At 42.1% G+C, this 16,852-nt stretch overlaps 1 protein-coding gene across 1 annotated transcript in view; it reads right to left on the reverse strand.

Annotated features, from left to right (window-relative positions):
• Nucleotides 1–2,843: 2,843 nt before the first annotated feature.
• Nucleotides 2,844–16,852, reverse strand: part of Bco2 (beta-carotene oxygenase 2) — a 57,524-nt gene continuing 43,515 nt past the window's right edge. Inside the window, exons 9-13 of the mRNA XM_017798082.2 lie at nucleotides 9,370–9,507; nucleotides 8,223–8,405; nucleotides 7,614–7,724; nucleotides 6,034–6,162; nucleotides 2,844–3,119 (exon numbers count right to left, since the gene is read on the reverse strand). Coding sequence (XP_017653571.1) covers nucleotides 6,049–6,162; nucleotides 7,614–7,724; nucleotides 8,223–8,405; nucleotides 9,370–9,507 — 546 coding nt within the window. The 3' untranslated portion in view covers nucleotides 2,844–3,119; nucleotides 6,034–6,048. The remainder of the gene's footprint in view (nucleotides 3,120–6,033; nucleotides 6,163–7,613; nucleotides 7,725–8,222; nucleotides 8,406–9,369; nucleotides 9,508–16,852) is intronic.

Consider the following 16,852-nt stretch of genomic DNA (forward strand, 5'->3'; position numbering starts at 1 on the left):
TGGCCCCGGAAGCGCTTCTCAGTTTCTGGTCCAGCACTGGCTTGCCAGGGTGATCGCTCCACCCCACTGGAGGCCTCTCCTGCTCTCTGACCATCCTTGAGGCGGTTATATGTACCTTAGAGCACTGGGTGGGAAGTCACTATCTGGATTTTTAGGTTGGCCCAGCACGAGGCCAGCCATATGTTTTGTGTAGATATGGATGCAGTTTGTCTTCCTGCAATTTCTTTGAACCTTCTCTCCCACTTCATTTTAGAAAGCCCTAGGTTAGAATAGAAAACTCTGGGACTGGAGAGATGGCTCAGCGGTTAAGAGCACTGGCTGCTCTTGCAGAGGACCTGGGTTCGATTCCCAGCACCCACATGGTAGCTAACAACCGTCCATAACTCTAGTTCTAGGGGATCCGAGGCCCTCTTCTGATTTCTGTGCACGTGAGTGCACTTACACACCTGCAGGCAGAACACTCAAATAATAATAATAATGAAAGAAAACACCTAGTGGCTGGCTGTCCTTATCAGATACACTCCAGCCTAGTATAACAAGTAGGGTATCCTTATAGTAAAAGAAAAATCTAGCTAAGGGTGATGGGGGGAGGGGGGAGGGGAGGTGTGACTCTTAAGGGTTCCTAGCTTAGGCAACATCATGATAAAACCCTAGCTCAAATGAAAAATAAAGGAATACTTTGGCACAGTGATAGGCAGGTGAAGGAACATTGTGCAAAGACATCCAAAAGCCAGAGATAGGCCTAGAAAGTAGATCATTCAGAACCCTCAGGAGGAACCAACCACACTTGATCTCTGACTTCCAGCTCTCCAAGCTCTTGCAGAGGACTCAGATTCGATTCCCAGCACCTACATGGTGGCCAACAACCATCCATAACTCTAGTTCCAGGGTGTGCTGGATAGCTTTAGTGTCAACTTGACATACCTGGGTTGAGGGAGCCTCAATTGGGGAATTGCCTCCATTGGACTGGTCTGTGGCCATGTCTGTGGGGCATTTTCTTGATTGTTGAGTGGTGTGGGAGGGCCCAGCCCACTGTGGGTGGTGCCATCCTTGGGCAGGTGGGCCTGTGTTGCATGAGAAAGTAGGCTGAGCGGGGTCAGGGAAACAAGCCAGTAAGCAGCATTCCTCCATGGCTTATGCTCTAGCTCCTGCCTCCAGGTTCCTGCCCTGAGTTCCTACCTTGGGCTCCCCGATGATCTGTGACCCAGGAGATTTATGCTAAATAAACCCTTTCCTCCCCAAGTTGATAGTGGTCAGAGTGTTTTGTCACAGCAATGGAGAAACAAACTAGGACGTAAAACAAACGTAAAACAAAAATAAATTTTTAAAAAATAAAAGAAGCCCTGTAAGTAATTCAAAGGGGCACATATTGGCAAGATAATTCCCAGAGTCATGAGCCTATCATTAAATTAAAAAATTCAAAAAGTGTTTACTTAAGAGCTAAATACGACGCTGGAAGTGCCAGACATGCATCAGAACAACAAACATGATCCCTGTCCTCTGAAAGTGCAGTTCAAAGGGGCACACAAGCAGAAATAATATGACAAGTGAAAAATCATTAATTTTGCCTTAGAAAGTAAAAAGAAAACTTCAGAGAAGAGATTACTTCTGAGCTGGATTTTAGGAGTTTAACATATGGGTAAATAGGAAATTCCAGGAAGAAACATGTAAGCAAGGAGAGGTGGCTCAGTGGTTAAGAGAATTGGCTGTTCTTGCAGAGGACCAGGGTTTGGATCTTAGCACCCACATGACAGCTAACATGCACCAGAATGCCAGTTCCAGGGGATCCGACACCTTCTTCTAGCCTTCATGGGCACCAGGTATCTGGTGCACATACACACATGAAGGCACTTACATATATACATAAATTTTTTTAACTGTGAGCAAAGGAAATGTGGGAACGTGTGACTTTGTTGGTGCACACTGAAAACATCTTGGCTACCATGGGGAGTGAAATGAGAGACTACTGGAAACATTGACTAGAGAGACCAAATCATGGAAGAATTGTGAATGCCATTCTAAGCATGAAGGAAAAGACGCTCTTCCCTCTTGTGTCCCATCTAGTTCCTCCCCAAGAAAAAGGAATTTTCAACCACTCAAATATCATTTCCAGGCACAATTGAGCCTTGCTTACTCAAAGGCAGTGTCACAACATATGAAAGTTGCAAAGATAGTTGTAGCTTACTCTCTGGAGCTACCTACATCCATTCCCAAGAGGAGGAAAAAGAACAGTTGAAGCCCAAACTCTGCACTTCCATCGACCTGCCCACTCTGCTTTCTGCTTCTTGCCTCCCTGTGGTGAGCAGAGCCTGGAGCTGTCCCTCACACTCTTCCTTCCCAGTCCTTGTGTACTACAGACACCTTTGTCTTTGGGCACTGGCAACTCATCAACATTAGGCTGAGAGAAGACACATAGGTGCCTTGGTCATATGCTTGCTTAATTTTACCAAAATTTTCTGCATTGGACTACAAGGCACTGTGCCTAGAAATTGGTCCTTTCTTTTGTTTTCTTCAAAAATCTGGTGGCAGGGCCAAGGCAGGATTCAGGCACTACTGAGTCAATATCTTATGATTATACTGCAGCCCTTCTGTATTAAGATGGAAATAAGATCTCAGAGGAAAGATGTTATTAGATCTGTGTACTTCCCAGAAGTTGGACTCAATCAAGATAGGATAAATTAAGCCCTCATGTTTTGTCTGAGAAATTCGAAAGAATACTCTTTCATAGGCTGGTGTGAACATCAAGGGATTTATCCTCTCCAGATTACCTGGGGCGCCATGCTCCCATATCTGCTACATTAGTTCCGTCTCTGCATTGCATTCTCATCTCACAAACCCACACGTGGGGCTTTCCTTTTACTTTATTGTCATGGTACAAACCTCCACACAAGGCATTTATATGTATGGAACACTTCACTGAAGAGGATGGGATTAATGGAGTTTGGAATAACTCCTGAAGAAAATTAAAGAAGAGGCTGACAAAGCAGGAATGTGTGGAAAACAACCCTACATTTACGAGTGTCTCAAATTACATGTTTTTTCCCGCAACAGTGAAAATTTGAAAGGCGCCTGAACAGTTTAACTGGTCCAAGATTGCGGTTCTGCCATGAAGGGGATAACTGAAAGAAAAAAGAACAAGAAATTTTGAGGGTGTTGGCAAGCATGTGTTTTACCTGGGCGTTGGTAAAAACCGTTTCTCGTTTTCAAAATGTGAAAATTATACGGTCTCTACTGCCACCTGCTGCCCAACTAAATGAAGAACTACTTGACTTTTCATCAGTCTGGCGGGGGCGGCGGGGGGCGGATCTGGAAATTTGAAGAAATGTCTGATTTTAATGATGTCCCTCAAAACAACCACCTCCAAAGACTGAGCTGAGGGAAGGGTGAGCGTGGCAGTGGGTCATCTGTAAGAGGGTCAGTAAATTGAAGTGGCATCTGCCACAGACAGCAGAGAAACACCCCATTTAGAGGAGGCCACCAAACATGACAGAGCCCAAACACCTCAGAACTAGTGGTATCAGGCAGACTAGGACGGAACGAGCTGTAGACCTAGATCCTAAGACACCACCTATGGCCTTTTGTATCTTCTCCCAGGCATTCCACACACCTATCTGATAGTGTGGTAACGACCCAATTTTAGTCTTTTCTGTGTGTGATTCCTTTTAAACTTAGTGTGCCACCACACCTGGCTCCATGCATCTTTTCTTTTTTTAGAAAAAAACTTTTTAGGGGGACTGGAGACATGGCTCAGCAGTTAAGATCACCGCTGTTCTCGCAGAAGACCCTGGTTCCCAGCACCCACATGGTGGCTACCACCTGTAACTCCAGTTCCAGGGGATCTGATGCCCTCTTCTGTCCCCCAAGGGTACTGCATGACACGGGTGCACTTACTCACATGCAGGCATAACACTCATACATATAACATAAAAATAAATTTAAAAATTTTTTAAATTAAAAAAAAAGTTTGTGGCTGGAGAAATAGCTCAGTGTAACTCCAGTTCTAGAGGCTCTGACACCCTCTTCCGGACTCTGTGAGCATTGCATGCAGGCAAAACACCCATACACATAAAGAAATAGAGCTGGGCATGGTAGTGCACACCTTTAGTCTCAGTGCTGGGGAGCCAGAGGCAGGTGTATCTCTGTGAGTTTGAGGCCAGCCTGGTCTACATAGCGAGCTCCAGGTCAACTGGGGCTACAGAGAGACCCTGTCTCAAAAAGACCAGAAAAAAAAAAAAAAAGATTATAGTGTGAGGCTGGAGAGATGGCTCAGTGGTTAAGAGCAATGGTTGCTCTTGCAGAGGACCCAGGTTCAGTTCCCAGCTCCTGCATGGTCTTATTGAGACAGGATCTCCCTGTAGCCCCAGCTGGACTGGAACTTGCTGTGTAGACCAGGCCGGCTTTGAACTCACAGAGATCCACCTGCCTCTGCCTCCCAAGTGCTGGGACTAAAGGCATGTGCCACCACGCCCAGCTTATAAATTGTTTTACAGAAGAAAAATATTGATACATTTTTGTCAATGAGGTGAGGTAGCGCACACCTGTAATTCCAGGTACTCAACGGGCTGAGGCAGAAGGATCCAAGTTCAAGGCCAACCTTGAAAAGCCTCTGGGTTTGATCCCCAGTAAAGGAGTTTAAAAAAAAAAAAAGCTGTAAAAATGTTAACAGAATTTCTCTTGAAATAAAGTTTATGGATAATTTTTAAAAATTTGGCGGGGGCATGGGTGCCACAGCACATATATGAGGTCAGAGGACAACTTCCCAGAGTCAATCCTCTCCTACTTTTATGTGGGTTCCAGAGACTAAAGTCTCCAGGCTTGTGGTGTAAGCACCTTTACTTGCTGAGTCAGCTAGCTGGCCCTTTTCTTCATATTCTTATTAGCTGGAGAAAACAAATCCAATAAATGTACATTTAAGACTCTTTAAAATGGTCTTTGGGGCTGTCATGATGGCTCCGCAGGTAAAAGCACTTGCTGCACAACCCAGTCAACTTATGTTCAGTCTCCAGAACCCACAAAAGGCCAGATGCAGTGTGCAATTCTAGCACACTATGGAGAGATGGAAAGGCTGAGACAGAATTGCTCAGAAGTTCAGTCAGCTGACCTGGAGTACACAGAGCAATGGAAATGAGAGAAGCTTCCTCAGCAAGGTAGAAGGAAAGGATCTACTGCCAAAAGACATCCTCTGTCCTCCACAAGCCCACCATGGCATGAACATGCCTGCACTCACACACATACATGTCATAAAGACACACAATAACAAATCATAACATTTAAATTTTTTTTTTGGTCTTTTTGAGACAGGTTCTTTCTGTAGCCCCAGCTAGCCTGGAACTCACTATGTAGACCAGGCTGGACTTGAACTCACAGAGATCGCCTGCCTCTGCTTCCCGAGTGCAGGGATTAAAGGTGTGCGCCACCATGCCCAGCTAACATTTAAATACTTTTAAAAGTTGTACCAATGCACGTTTCATGGTTTCAAGGAAGAGCCCTAAGAAAATATAAAACTGTAATTATCTCACATATTATGTTTTTAATAGAAAATTTAAACCAAATGTCCATGTTTTTGTATTGGTTACTTTCCCCTTGCTGTGAAAATAATACCTACAGAACAGCTTCAAGGAGGAAAGATCTACTTTGGCTTACAGTCTCAGGGGATCTCAGTCCCTTACAGAGGGAAGGGCATGGTGGAAAGGGCATGGTGGAAAGGGCATGGTGGAAAGGGCATGGTGGAAAGGGCATGGTGGACAGCTCTTCAGTGGCAAAGATGGCAGCACAAGGCGGCAGTGAACCCGGAAGCAGAGAGCATGATGGACCCAGAGGCTTCAAACGATTGCCCCTCCTGCCTGTGAGGCCTTACCTTTTAAGGTTTCCACCTCCACCCCACCCCCAAATAGTGTCATAAGCTGAGGAACAAGTGTTCAAACTATGGGCCTGTCTTGGGGGACATCAGGTCCAAACTACAATAGTTTCGGGGGTAGGATCCACTATTCTCCCCTTTTGTATAGAATGCACTCTTGAATCTTATTCTCAGACCTTGTGGTTGTGCCGTCAGATGGGTACAAATGTGCCGTGGAACCCATACGGCATCCGCAGGGGTACCTCTGCTCGGCCCAATTCTTCAAAGTTCTTGGCATCCAAGACAAGAAGAAAATTGTTTTCATTCTAGAAAAAATAAAAACAACACTGATAGCTCCCTCTTTGTTTAAAAAGTCTATCTGCACTAGCTGGGGCATTCCTAAGGGTTGGACCATGACTTACTCCTGTTCATATCTGCTCCAGCACCTAGCCACTCGCTAAATGCTGAATTGCTGGACTGGACTGAAAAGCATGGCTGAAGAAGTTCATACCCAAAAGTAAAGAAATAAAGTTGTTCATGCCAATCATCTTCATGAGATCACTTTCAATCTAATTATCTTTTTACTCGTGCCTTTCCAGTCTCTTAAGATACATGAAAATTCTTCCAAATTAGAAATGCTTCCATTTTGTGTTACTTAGGAACTGTTCAAATGTCAGCACTGCAAGTCAGACAGATTTGTGCCGACCTAATTACTGGAGCGCTCAGTACATGATGTGGGAATAATGTCTCCCCACAGCAGACATTACTAATTGATCACAGCACTTTTCCCACCAAACCATTAGGCCACAAAACCCCACACCCAGGTGCCACTAATAATTGATCAAAGCTGGTATTTGAAGTGAGTACACTTGCTATAAGATTGTCCAGACAAGAAGTCAGTTAGTAAGTAACATGAGATGCTAGGCCAGGCCTTAAAATATTGGACTGTGAGGTCAGTTCTTTGCCTTTGGAAACATGAACAGTGCTATGAACATTAGGCAAGAAGCCAGATGATTTAAACATTGGTTTTACCACTGTGATATTTGATGCAAGTCTCCTTAAGTTACAAATTTCACATGAATAAAATGGGCTCCCACTGGGCATGGTGGTGTAGGCCTTTAATCCAAGCACTCAGGAGACAGAGGCAGACTGATCTCTGTGAGTTCCAGGCCAGCTGGGGCTATAAGGAGACCCTGACTCAAAAAGACCCAAAATAAATAGATAGATAAATAATAAATAAATGAATAATGAATAAATAAATAAAATGGTCTCCCACAATTTTTATAACTAACATAATATGTTTGAAAGTACCTTATCAATAATACAAATGTAAAATTATTATTATGATTTACAAATAGGACTTTAAAACAATGAAAAGTTATGGACTGTTATTTTATTATCATTTTATTTGTATTTATTTTTGTGTGTATGAGTGTATTGCCCACATATGTGCACCTGTGTCATGCAATGCCCACAGAGGTCAGAAGAGAGCATCAGATTCCTCTGGAACTAGAGTTATGGACAGTTGCTAGGCACCATGTGGGTGCTAGGAATCAAATCTGGGTTCTCTGCAAGAGCAGCTAGTGCTCTTAACCGCTGAGCCATCTCTCCAGCCCCAGATTGTGGGTTTTTTTTTAAGTGTGGGGGGGTATATGTACACAGTAAGAAGAGAGAAGATGCCATAGAGATATCAAAAATAAGCATCACAAAATGTCATCACCATCACTTGACTTAGCGCTGCATGTTTTTCTGAGCAATGGCAAGGAAACTGATTTACCTGGCTGGGAGTGATCACCACGGAAAGAACAACCCCACCATCTTCTTCACTGGCTCCTGGTACTGGAACAAAAATGGGCTCTGAGGGATAAAAGCCATCTTCTCTCCAAACCTGCACGTTCCACACAATTGAAAAAAAAAAAAAAGTGGCATCTGATAAAAGGCCAATTGTGATTGGGACACTTTCTACAGTTTTTGTCACTCAGTATAAACTTGGCTGTCAACAGAATATTTTAATGGATAAAACAAAGCCAGGCTTACTGGGTTGAATATAAATAGGAGCCTCCAGATTCCATCCCCATCAAACATAATTTGTGTGATTATAAGTTCCCATCAACCTGAAATACAGGGGTCTCAATAACCTTCACTCCATATTTCTCCTAAAACATCAGATTTAGCATTATTTTCCTGAGCTTTGGGTTTCCTTTAGATTTCCCACACAGGAAGCCAACCCTTAACTTAGTTGATGCTGTAGTTCTCAAACTTAAAAAAAAATAGTTGAGCTATTTTAATGTTAAAGACTCTGAAGAAGTACTTTAAACAAAGCAGAAATTAATTCAAAGGGCGGAATAGGTCTCTGGAAAGTTCAGGAAAAAAAGATTTTTATTACCTTCAGCGTCTTGTTCACCACGTCAACCTTAATCAGAGAATCCCCCACCAAATGCCGAAAGCCACAGCCATAGAAGAAATTATACTTTTTCCCATTGAATTGGCCATAGTTTATCTGAGGAAATTCAATTCCCCCTTCCAACTCCAGGTCCTGATGATGTAGACTTTCAGGAGAGCACCAGATCTAAGAGATCCCAAAAGGATACGAAGTGCTTAAGTAATTCTTATCTTCTGTAGCATTGGTCAATGAAGGGGAAGAATATTCCATAAGTCCATGATAGGATTTGGGCACTGTTCTAGTTTGCTTTTAATTGCTCTGACAAAACACTCTGGCCAATACCAACTTGGAGAGAAAAGGGTTTATTCTGCTTACATCTCCCAGGTTCATCAGGCATCTCAAGGTAGGAACTCAGAGCAGGAACCTGGAGGCAGGAGCTGAAGCACAGGCCATAGAGGAGTGCTGCTTACTGGCGTACATGCTCCCCTGGCCCATGCTCAGCCTGCTTTCTGATACAGTACAGAACAACCTGCCCAGGGGTGGCACCGCCCACAGTGGGCTGGGCCCTCCCACATCACTCAAAAATCAAGAAAATACCCCACAGACATGGCCACAGACCAGTCCAATGGAGACAACACCCCAGTTGAGGCTCCCTCAACCCAGGTGTGTCAAGTTGACAACTAAAGCTATCCAGCACAGGCACTAAGGGTCTATCATTTTTCATATCCTTCCTCTGTCCGTGATGAGTATGAGCATATATAATTTTATCAGGCTTTGCAAATAAGTTGTCAAATGATGTAGGAGATAGAAGTAGTTCCTTATTCTACTAAGGTAAGACATCGATAGCTATACAATGAAATGCCAGCATCTTTTCTAGAAGGTGGAGAGGGTCCATGACAATCTTAAAGGCTGACATTCCACAACCATTAGAAAAATCATACATATCTGTTACAAGACACAAAAAGTATTGTCAAAAACAGTGTTCAGCCCCATTCAGTTTCTGTGACTCTGTGCAAGCAAGTTTCCATGACCTCACCAAGCTCAACTAAATGTAACAAAGCCTACTGGGCATCAAACATTTGGAGAACAGCCACGGATAAAGTGATGCCACTAAAGTTCAAATTCTCACTCTAATGTCATTCAAGCATACCTTTCCATCACCCTGTTTCACAGCACTGGCTGAAGAATAGGACAATGGACTGAGGTTCTCTCCCTCAGGGACATTCACACTGACATCTAAGGGCAAAACAAATCTTCGAGGGAAAGATGTTGCCATTGAATTATAGACCTGTTCAGAAGAGAGAAATAAACCAATGGAAATATATGTCATCACTAGAACAACAAACCAGTCATTTAAATTCAGATATTACTGGCATTCCAAAGTAATTATATAAATGATAATTCACATTCACTTACTCAACAAGTATTTATTGAATACCTACTGTAGGCTAAGTATTGTTTTAGACACTGGGAATACGATATTGAAAAAAGTAGGGTCTTTGGCATCATAGAACGTTTAGCCTATTGGAAGAATAACAACTATGAAAATTATTTGTTAATTAGCATCAAATACAAATGATTATATAATCAAAGGTCCCAGGGACTAGACAGTGACAAGGGATGTTCCCCTTTCCATGTTTGCTGAATCCAAAAGAGGGTCAACCTAGCAGGCCAGGATTGCTCAAACTCTACACATTCTTGAGAAAGGCTGATTTTCAAGACAAACCCTTAGCTCTTTCCTAGGAACTGAGTTCTTGGGACACTGTGTCTCATAAGAGTTTGTGAGGCCTTGAGTCACACTGTGTAGCTAATCCATATAGTTCATCATAACAGTGGAATTTAAAATGAACTTACAAAAATTCAATTAAAAATAGACAAAAAAAAAACAACTGGGGGCTAAGGATATAGTTCAATGGTACAGTGCTTACTTGGCATGTACAAAGCCCAGGGTTCAATCCTTAGCACTGAAAAAAATGAAAAATATAATTAATAAATTAATTAAACACCTGAGATCTTCTACAGGCCTAGAACCTTCAGTAACTGAGGTTGGTCTTATGGGCCTGGATGCCTATGTGACTAATCCCCAATAAACCCTGGCAAACCAGGTGTTGAACCTCCCAGGGAGACAACAATTCAGTGTTGTTATGACTAGTTCCTGGGGGAATTATGTGTGCCCTACATAGTTTACTTGTAGAAGACTGGTATGAGCTTGTGCCTGGCTTCCTCCAGACTTTATGTCAAACACTTTTTAAAAAAGAAAGAAAGAAAACCTTATTTTACTTTTACACTAAGCCCTGTGAGTCCTCATAAATCTCTGAAGCTATGTGGTGATCCCAGCAACTCCAACATAGTCCAGCTACTGAGATGATGTTTCAGCAGGAGATGTAAAGAAAAGATGTACATTTACTGTCACCATTTGAGCTTTAAGCATACTTTCCTCTCCTAAAATATTATAATATGGAGAGCAAACTGCACTATTTTCCCTGAACTACATTCTCTACTTTATTTCCACCTCACACCCAGAAATGCCTTCACTGAGTAAAACATAATGCTCTTCTTTTACCTTTTAATTTGTGTGCATGTGCACACGTCACAGCATGCATGTAGAGGTCAGAGGACAACTTGGTGGGAGCTGATTCTTTCCTTCCACCATGTGAGTTCCATAGACCAAACTCAGGTAGTCAGGCTTGGCAGCAGGTGTTGCAGCAAGTGACTTTACCCACTGAGCCATTTAGCAGCTCCTAGAATGCTATTCTTAAGCTTCGAAAAAGGTTAGCTTTAAAATTTTACTTTTTTTTATTCAAAGTTGAACTTTATTCAGAGAGCAGGAAGGCAGCTGATTAACATCCTAGGAATGAACAAACAAGCAAACAAAACCAACAGCTTTATAACTCAGCTCTATCCAACATGTTTTACAGGGCCAAGCATTCCAGGGCCCAGTCTTGCCCCTCTAGCTGCATTTTTCAGATTTGTGATACCTGTGCCTGTCTTTCTATCATCCCTTGAATTCTACTCTTATTCCTGAATGCCTAGACTCAGGCATTTCTTGAAAGATTGAGTCTAATTGTTGTCTGTTGGTATCAACCCTGTACTTCTCCAGGACCATCTGGGCTGGAGTGTCCACTCAGCACAAGCAAATCATTGGTGCTGAGCTAGCAATAACATGAACATGCTGAATCCTTTTTACAGTATGGAATACAAAGGTGCCCCATACTGTTGACTGTATAAGTGCCCCACCTATCCCTCTAGTCCCCTGTCATTTATGCAATGACTTATAGCTTAATGTGTTTATTTGGTTATTGTTTTTGAGACTGTGTCTCCCTGTAGCCCTAGATGGTGTGGAACTTGCTGTGTAGACCAGGCTGGCCTTGATCTTAAAGAAATCTGCCTGCCTCTGCTTCCCGATTGCTAGAATTAAAGGCATACACCACAATACCTAGCCTTTAAACGGTTTATCCATGTACATCAGAGTGTGTTACACACAGAAGGCCTCAACTGGCCAAGTTTTGGAGAATAAGAGATTGTAGACTGCAAGATGGGACTCCTATATTGAACCTCACCCACCACAGCTCAGGGACCATTGCAGAAGAGGAGGCGGAAAGATTGTAAGAGACCGGGCTGGTTCATGAATGTGTGAGGTAGAGGCTTCTGGGCCAATGGAGGCTTGCTTATGTGCACCTGCAGCAGCAGTGGCATCTAACGTGGGACCCCTGTCAGCTCAATTAAACAAGGGCCTAAAGGGGAGGTGAGAAATAGGTGGCAGGTCAGCACTAGCTTGAGAACTATTTGAGACTGGTGGCTGCTGGGTGAGGGAGAGTATGACTTACATGCAAACACTGGATGGGCTGACTAGACTCCAGTGGATGCATTTATACTGAAGGACATTTGGGACTCAGCATGTATGGCAGAGTGGGGGGGGCATGGATGGGGGAGGGGATCTGGATGTGAGTGGGAAATACTGTATGAAATTTTAAAAGCTCAATAAAAATTAACAAAAAAATTTACTTTTTTAGTATGGTTTTCTTTTGTAAAACCATATCTCTAAACAAAAAGAGACTTAACAATGGTGGATTAGGTGATGTGAACTATTCTTTTGAAAAAGAGCTTCTTAAAAAGGTTGGATGGGGAGAAGTCAGCAGACAGCCTGAGAGTGTCTGATCTGGCCTCCACCTGGTGTAGGGGCTGAGAACACAGCAGATCACCTGAGAGTGCCAAAATTGGGCCTCCCCTTTGCAAATTTCCCAAATTGTGCTCTGAGTATCCACTAGAAGGGGTCCAAATGTCAGAAGGAAGCCTGAGTGTACCTAACTGGAGCCTGACTTGGGCCTCTGTGGGAGCTCCTGAGCAGCTGATCTGAAGTCACCAGTTCCCTCAAAAATAAAATCTAAGAGAACCTGAAACCTAGACCAACCAGCTTTATATAACCACTAAGAAAAAGGCATACCAATAATACAAACAGAAGCAAACTTCAACTCAACAAAAGAAGGTTTGAGTTTCATACCAGAATCACCAACAACAAAAGAAATCCACATGCCAAAATCACAATACAAAAATAATAACAGGAAAATGCAAAACAAAATGTTCCCACCAAACTCCACCAGTCGTATAGAAGAGTTCTAAAAGGAGATTCCCCCAAGAGATTACCCAGGACACAGAATTTAAAAGAAAAATCATAAACATGATCAAGGAATTCAACAAATTTAAAGAATATACGAACAAATCAAAGACCTAAAAGAAGATAGGGATAAACTTCTGACTGAAGTCACAAGAGATAGAAGCATTGAAGAAAACTCAGGCTGAAATGAAGAACAAGGTGGAAAACTCAATAAGCCAATTTGAAACAACAAGAGAAAGCCTCACTGCTAGAATGAATGAAATGGAAAACGTAATATCAATACTGGAGGATAAAGTTGAAGAACTGAACCACTCAAGCAAAGATTATGAAATTTTTTTTAAACATAGGAATGGAATATGCAGGAGATGTAGGGCACCATGAAAAGACCAAATCTATGTATCATAGGCAGAGAAGGAGAATTTCAGGTTAAGGGTACTGACCAGATCTTAAACAGCATTGTGGACAAGAACTTCCCAAAATTAAGGAAAGACACGCCCATACAAATACAAGAAACACATAGAAAACCAAATAGACAGAGCCAGAAAAGAAACTCCCCACAGCATATCAGAGTAAAAACACTAAATGTACAGAACAAAGAGAGAGACTACTGAAAGAAGCAAAAGAAAAACAACAAGTCACATATAAAGGAAAACCCATCAGAATTACAGCTGACTTATCAATACAAACTATGAAAACCAGAAAAGCCTGGACCAAGGTATTTCCAGTTCTTAATGACTATAGGTGCCAACCCAGAATAGTTTACCCAGCAAAAATGTCTAAAATAGTTGAAGGAGAAAGAAAAATCTTCCACAATATGAATAGGCTGGTATGAAGCAATACAAAGAATGGAGAAAGAAACAACTATACCCAGACAACAGAAAAAAACTAAATGAAGGCATAATTGTGGAAACACAACATTTTACAAAGAATGCAAACAGTAATCAAAATGAATGCAACCAATGCACATCTTTCAATAATAACTAAATATCAATGGACTGAACTCCCCAGTCAAAAGACAAGTAAGCTGAATGGATTCAAAAACACAATCCAGAGTTCCTCCCTGCAGTCCCCAGGAGCCCTCTGGACCTGGTACCGCCCTCATCTCCCTTTGCTTCCTGGACTGCACAGCCTCCAGTGTCCTGGTGCCAGCACGCCCACCGCACCTTGACTCCCCCAGCCTCTTTCACCCTCCTAGCTCCCCTGCCCACGGCTCTCCTCCTAGCTTGGGTACAGGCTCATTTCTTGTCTCAGCACCCCAGACACCACAGCTAACCTCTTGGCCCACAGCCACCACTGCTTCCTGATCCTCTGCATCCAGACCAACCCAGTTCCTCCTTCTGGCCGGCAGGAACACTCTGGGCCTGGTCCCGCCTTCACCTCCCTTTACTTCCTTCGGTGAGACAGCCACCAGCTTCCTGAGACCACCCAGGCCAACCCAGCCCCCTAATTCCTGAGGGCAGCATATTTCCTGGAAGGACCCAGACCTTAAGAGAAAGCCTGAAAGTATCTGAGCCTCATCTCACTTGGTCCTCTGTGGGAACTCAAAGACAAAAGCAATCAGGCCACTCCAATATAAAATCAAAAAAGAGAACCTGAAGCCTATACCAACCAACTTTTCATGCACAAGTAAACCACAAAGGCACATAAAGTTTACAGAAAGAAGCAGTTCTAAACTCAACAAAAGAAGGCTTGAGTCTCACACAAGAATCAGAAACTACAAAAGAAATTCACATGTCAAAGTCACAGAGAAAAAGTAATAACATGAAAAACCAAAATAATATATCCCCACCAAGTACTGAGAGTCCTCAGGAGGAGTACAATGAGAACCCCCTAGAGATAACACAGAACATGGAACTCAAAAGAACAATTATAAACATGATAAAAGAATTCAGTGAATTTAAAGAACACACAAACAAAGAAATCAAAGAAATGAAGGAAGATAGGGATAAGCTTCTGAATGAATTCAGAAAAGAGTTAGCAATATTGAAGAATACTCAGGCTGAAATGAAGAAGGAAGTGAAACATTCAGTAAGCCAATTAGAAACAACAGGAGAAAGCCTCACCAATAGGATGAATGAAATGGAAAATAGAGTATCAAGACTGGAAGATAAAGTGGACGAACTAGACTACTCAAGCAAAGATTATGAAAAATTTAAGAAAACACAAAAATGGAATATGCAGGAATTGTGTTGACACAATATAAAAACCAAACTTATGCATCACAGGCATACAAGAAGGAGAAGAATCTCAAGATAATGGTAGGGAACAGATCTTCAATAGGATTGTAGAAGAAAATTTCCCAAAATTAAAAAAAGACATGCCCATACAAATACAAGAAGTACACAGAACACTAAATAGACAGGACCAGAAAAGAAACTCTCCACAGTACATCATAGTAAAAATACTAAATGTAGGCTGGGCGTGGTGGCACATGCCTTTAGTCACAGTAGAGGCAGGCAGATTTTTTTGAGGCCAGCCCGGTCTACATAGTGGGTTCCAGGCCAGCTGGGGCTATAGGGAGACCCTGTCTCACAAAGAGCAGCGTCTAAATAACTACAAATGCTAACCCAGATTACTTTACCCAGCCAAAACATCTACCATAGTTGAAGGAGAAAGAAAAATCTTCTGTAACATCAATAGGCTGAATGAATTCATGTCCACAAAACCAGCCCTTCAGAGAGTTCTTGAAGCAATACAAAATGCTGAGGAAAGGAATGACTATACCCAAGGGGTGACAGAAAGAAATTCAATGAAGGTATAACTGTGGAAATGCACAGCTATATCAAGAATGTGAACAAAAATAAAAATGACAGGATTCAATACACATCTTTCACTAATAACTTTAAATATCAACACACTGAACTCCTCAGTCAAAAGACACAGACTAGTTGAAAGGATTAAGAAACAAAACCGATCTTTTTGTTGTCTGCAAGAAAATCATCTCACTTTCAAGGACAGACACTACCTTAAGGTGAAAGGAAGGTGAAAGGATGGAAAAAAATAGACCAAGCAAATGGCACTAAGTAAAAAGCAGGCATAGCAATTCTAATATCTGACAAAATAGACATTAAAGTAAAAACTAATCAGAAGGGACAAAGAGGGCCACTTCATTTTGATCAAAGGAACAATGAATCAAGAAGATATTACAATCATGAATATACAGTCACCAAACTCTGGTGCACCCAACTTCATAAAAACAATACTACAGGACTTTAAGACCCAGATTAACCCCAACTTAACTAATAATAGGGACTTCAATACCCCATTGTCACCATTAGATAGGTCAACAGGACAGACAATTAACAGAGAGACATCTGAATTAAATACCATATATCAAATGGACCTAACAGACATACCCTGAGTATTCCACCCAAGCAACAAAGAATATACTCTCTATTCAGCACCCCATGGAACCTTCTCCAAAATCAACCATATACTGGGGCACAAAACAAAACTCAACAAATACAAAAAGACTGAAATAATTCCATGCATTCTATCAGACCACAATGCAATAAAGCTGAAAATCAACACCAGAAGAAACCACAATAACCATAGGAACACATAGAGATTAAACAACACACTTCTGAATGATGAATGGGTCAAAGGAGAAATTGAGAAAGAAATAAAAGTATTCCTGGAACTAAATGAAAAGGACAATACAACACAACAAAAACCTCTGGGATACATTGAAAGCAGTCCTTAGAGGGAAGTTTATAGCTCTAAGTGCCTACATTAAAAAAATGGAAAGAAGCCAGGCGTGGTGGCACACGCCTTTAATCCCAGCACTTCAGAGGCAGAGGCAAGTGGATCTTTGAGAGTTCAAGGCCAGCCTGGTCTACATAGTGAGTTCCAGGATGGCTGGGGCTACAGGGAGACCCTGTCTCAAAAAGACAAAAAAAAAATCAGAAAGAACACGAATAAATGACTTAACATTGCAACTCAAGACATTTGAAAAGCAACAACAAATGAAACCCAAACCCAGAAGACAAGAAGAAATAACAAAAATCAGAGCAGACAG

This window comes from Nannospalax galili, unplaced genomic scaffold, assembly GCF_000622305.1.
Source record: "Nannospalax galili isolate Female #2095 unplaced genomic scaffold, S.galili_v1.0 scaffold335, whole genome shotgun sequence".
NCBI classification, from domain to species: Eukaryota; Metazoa; Chordata; class Mammalia; order Rodentia; family Spalacidae; genus Nannospalax; species Nannospalax galili.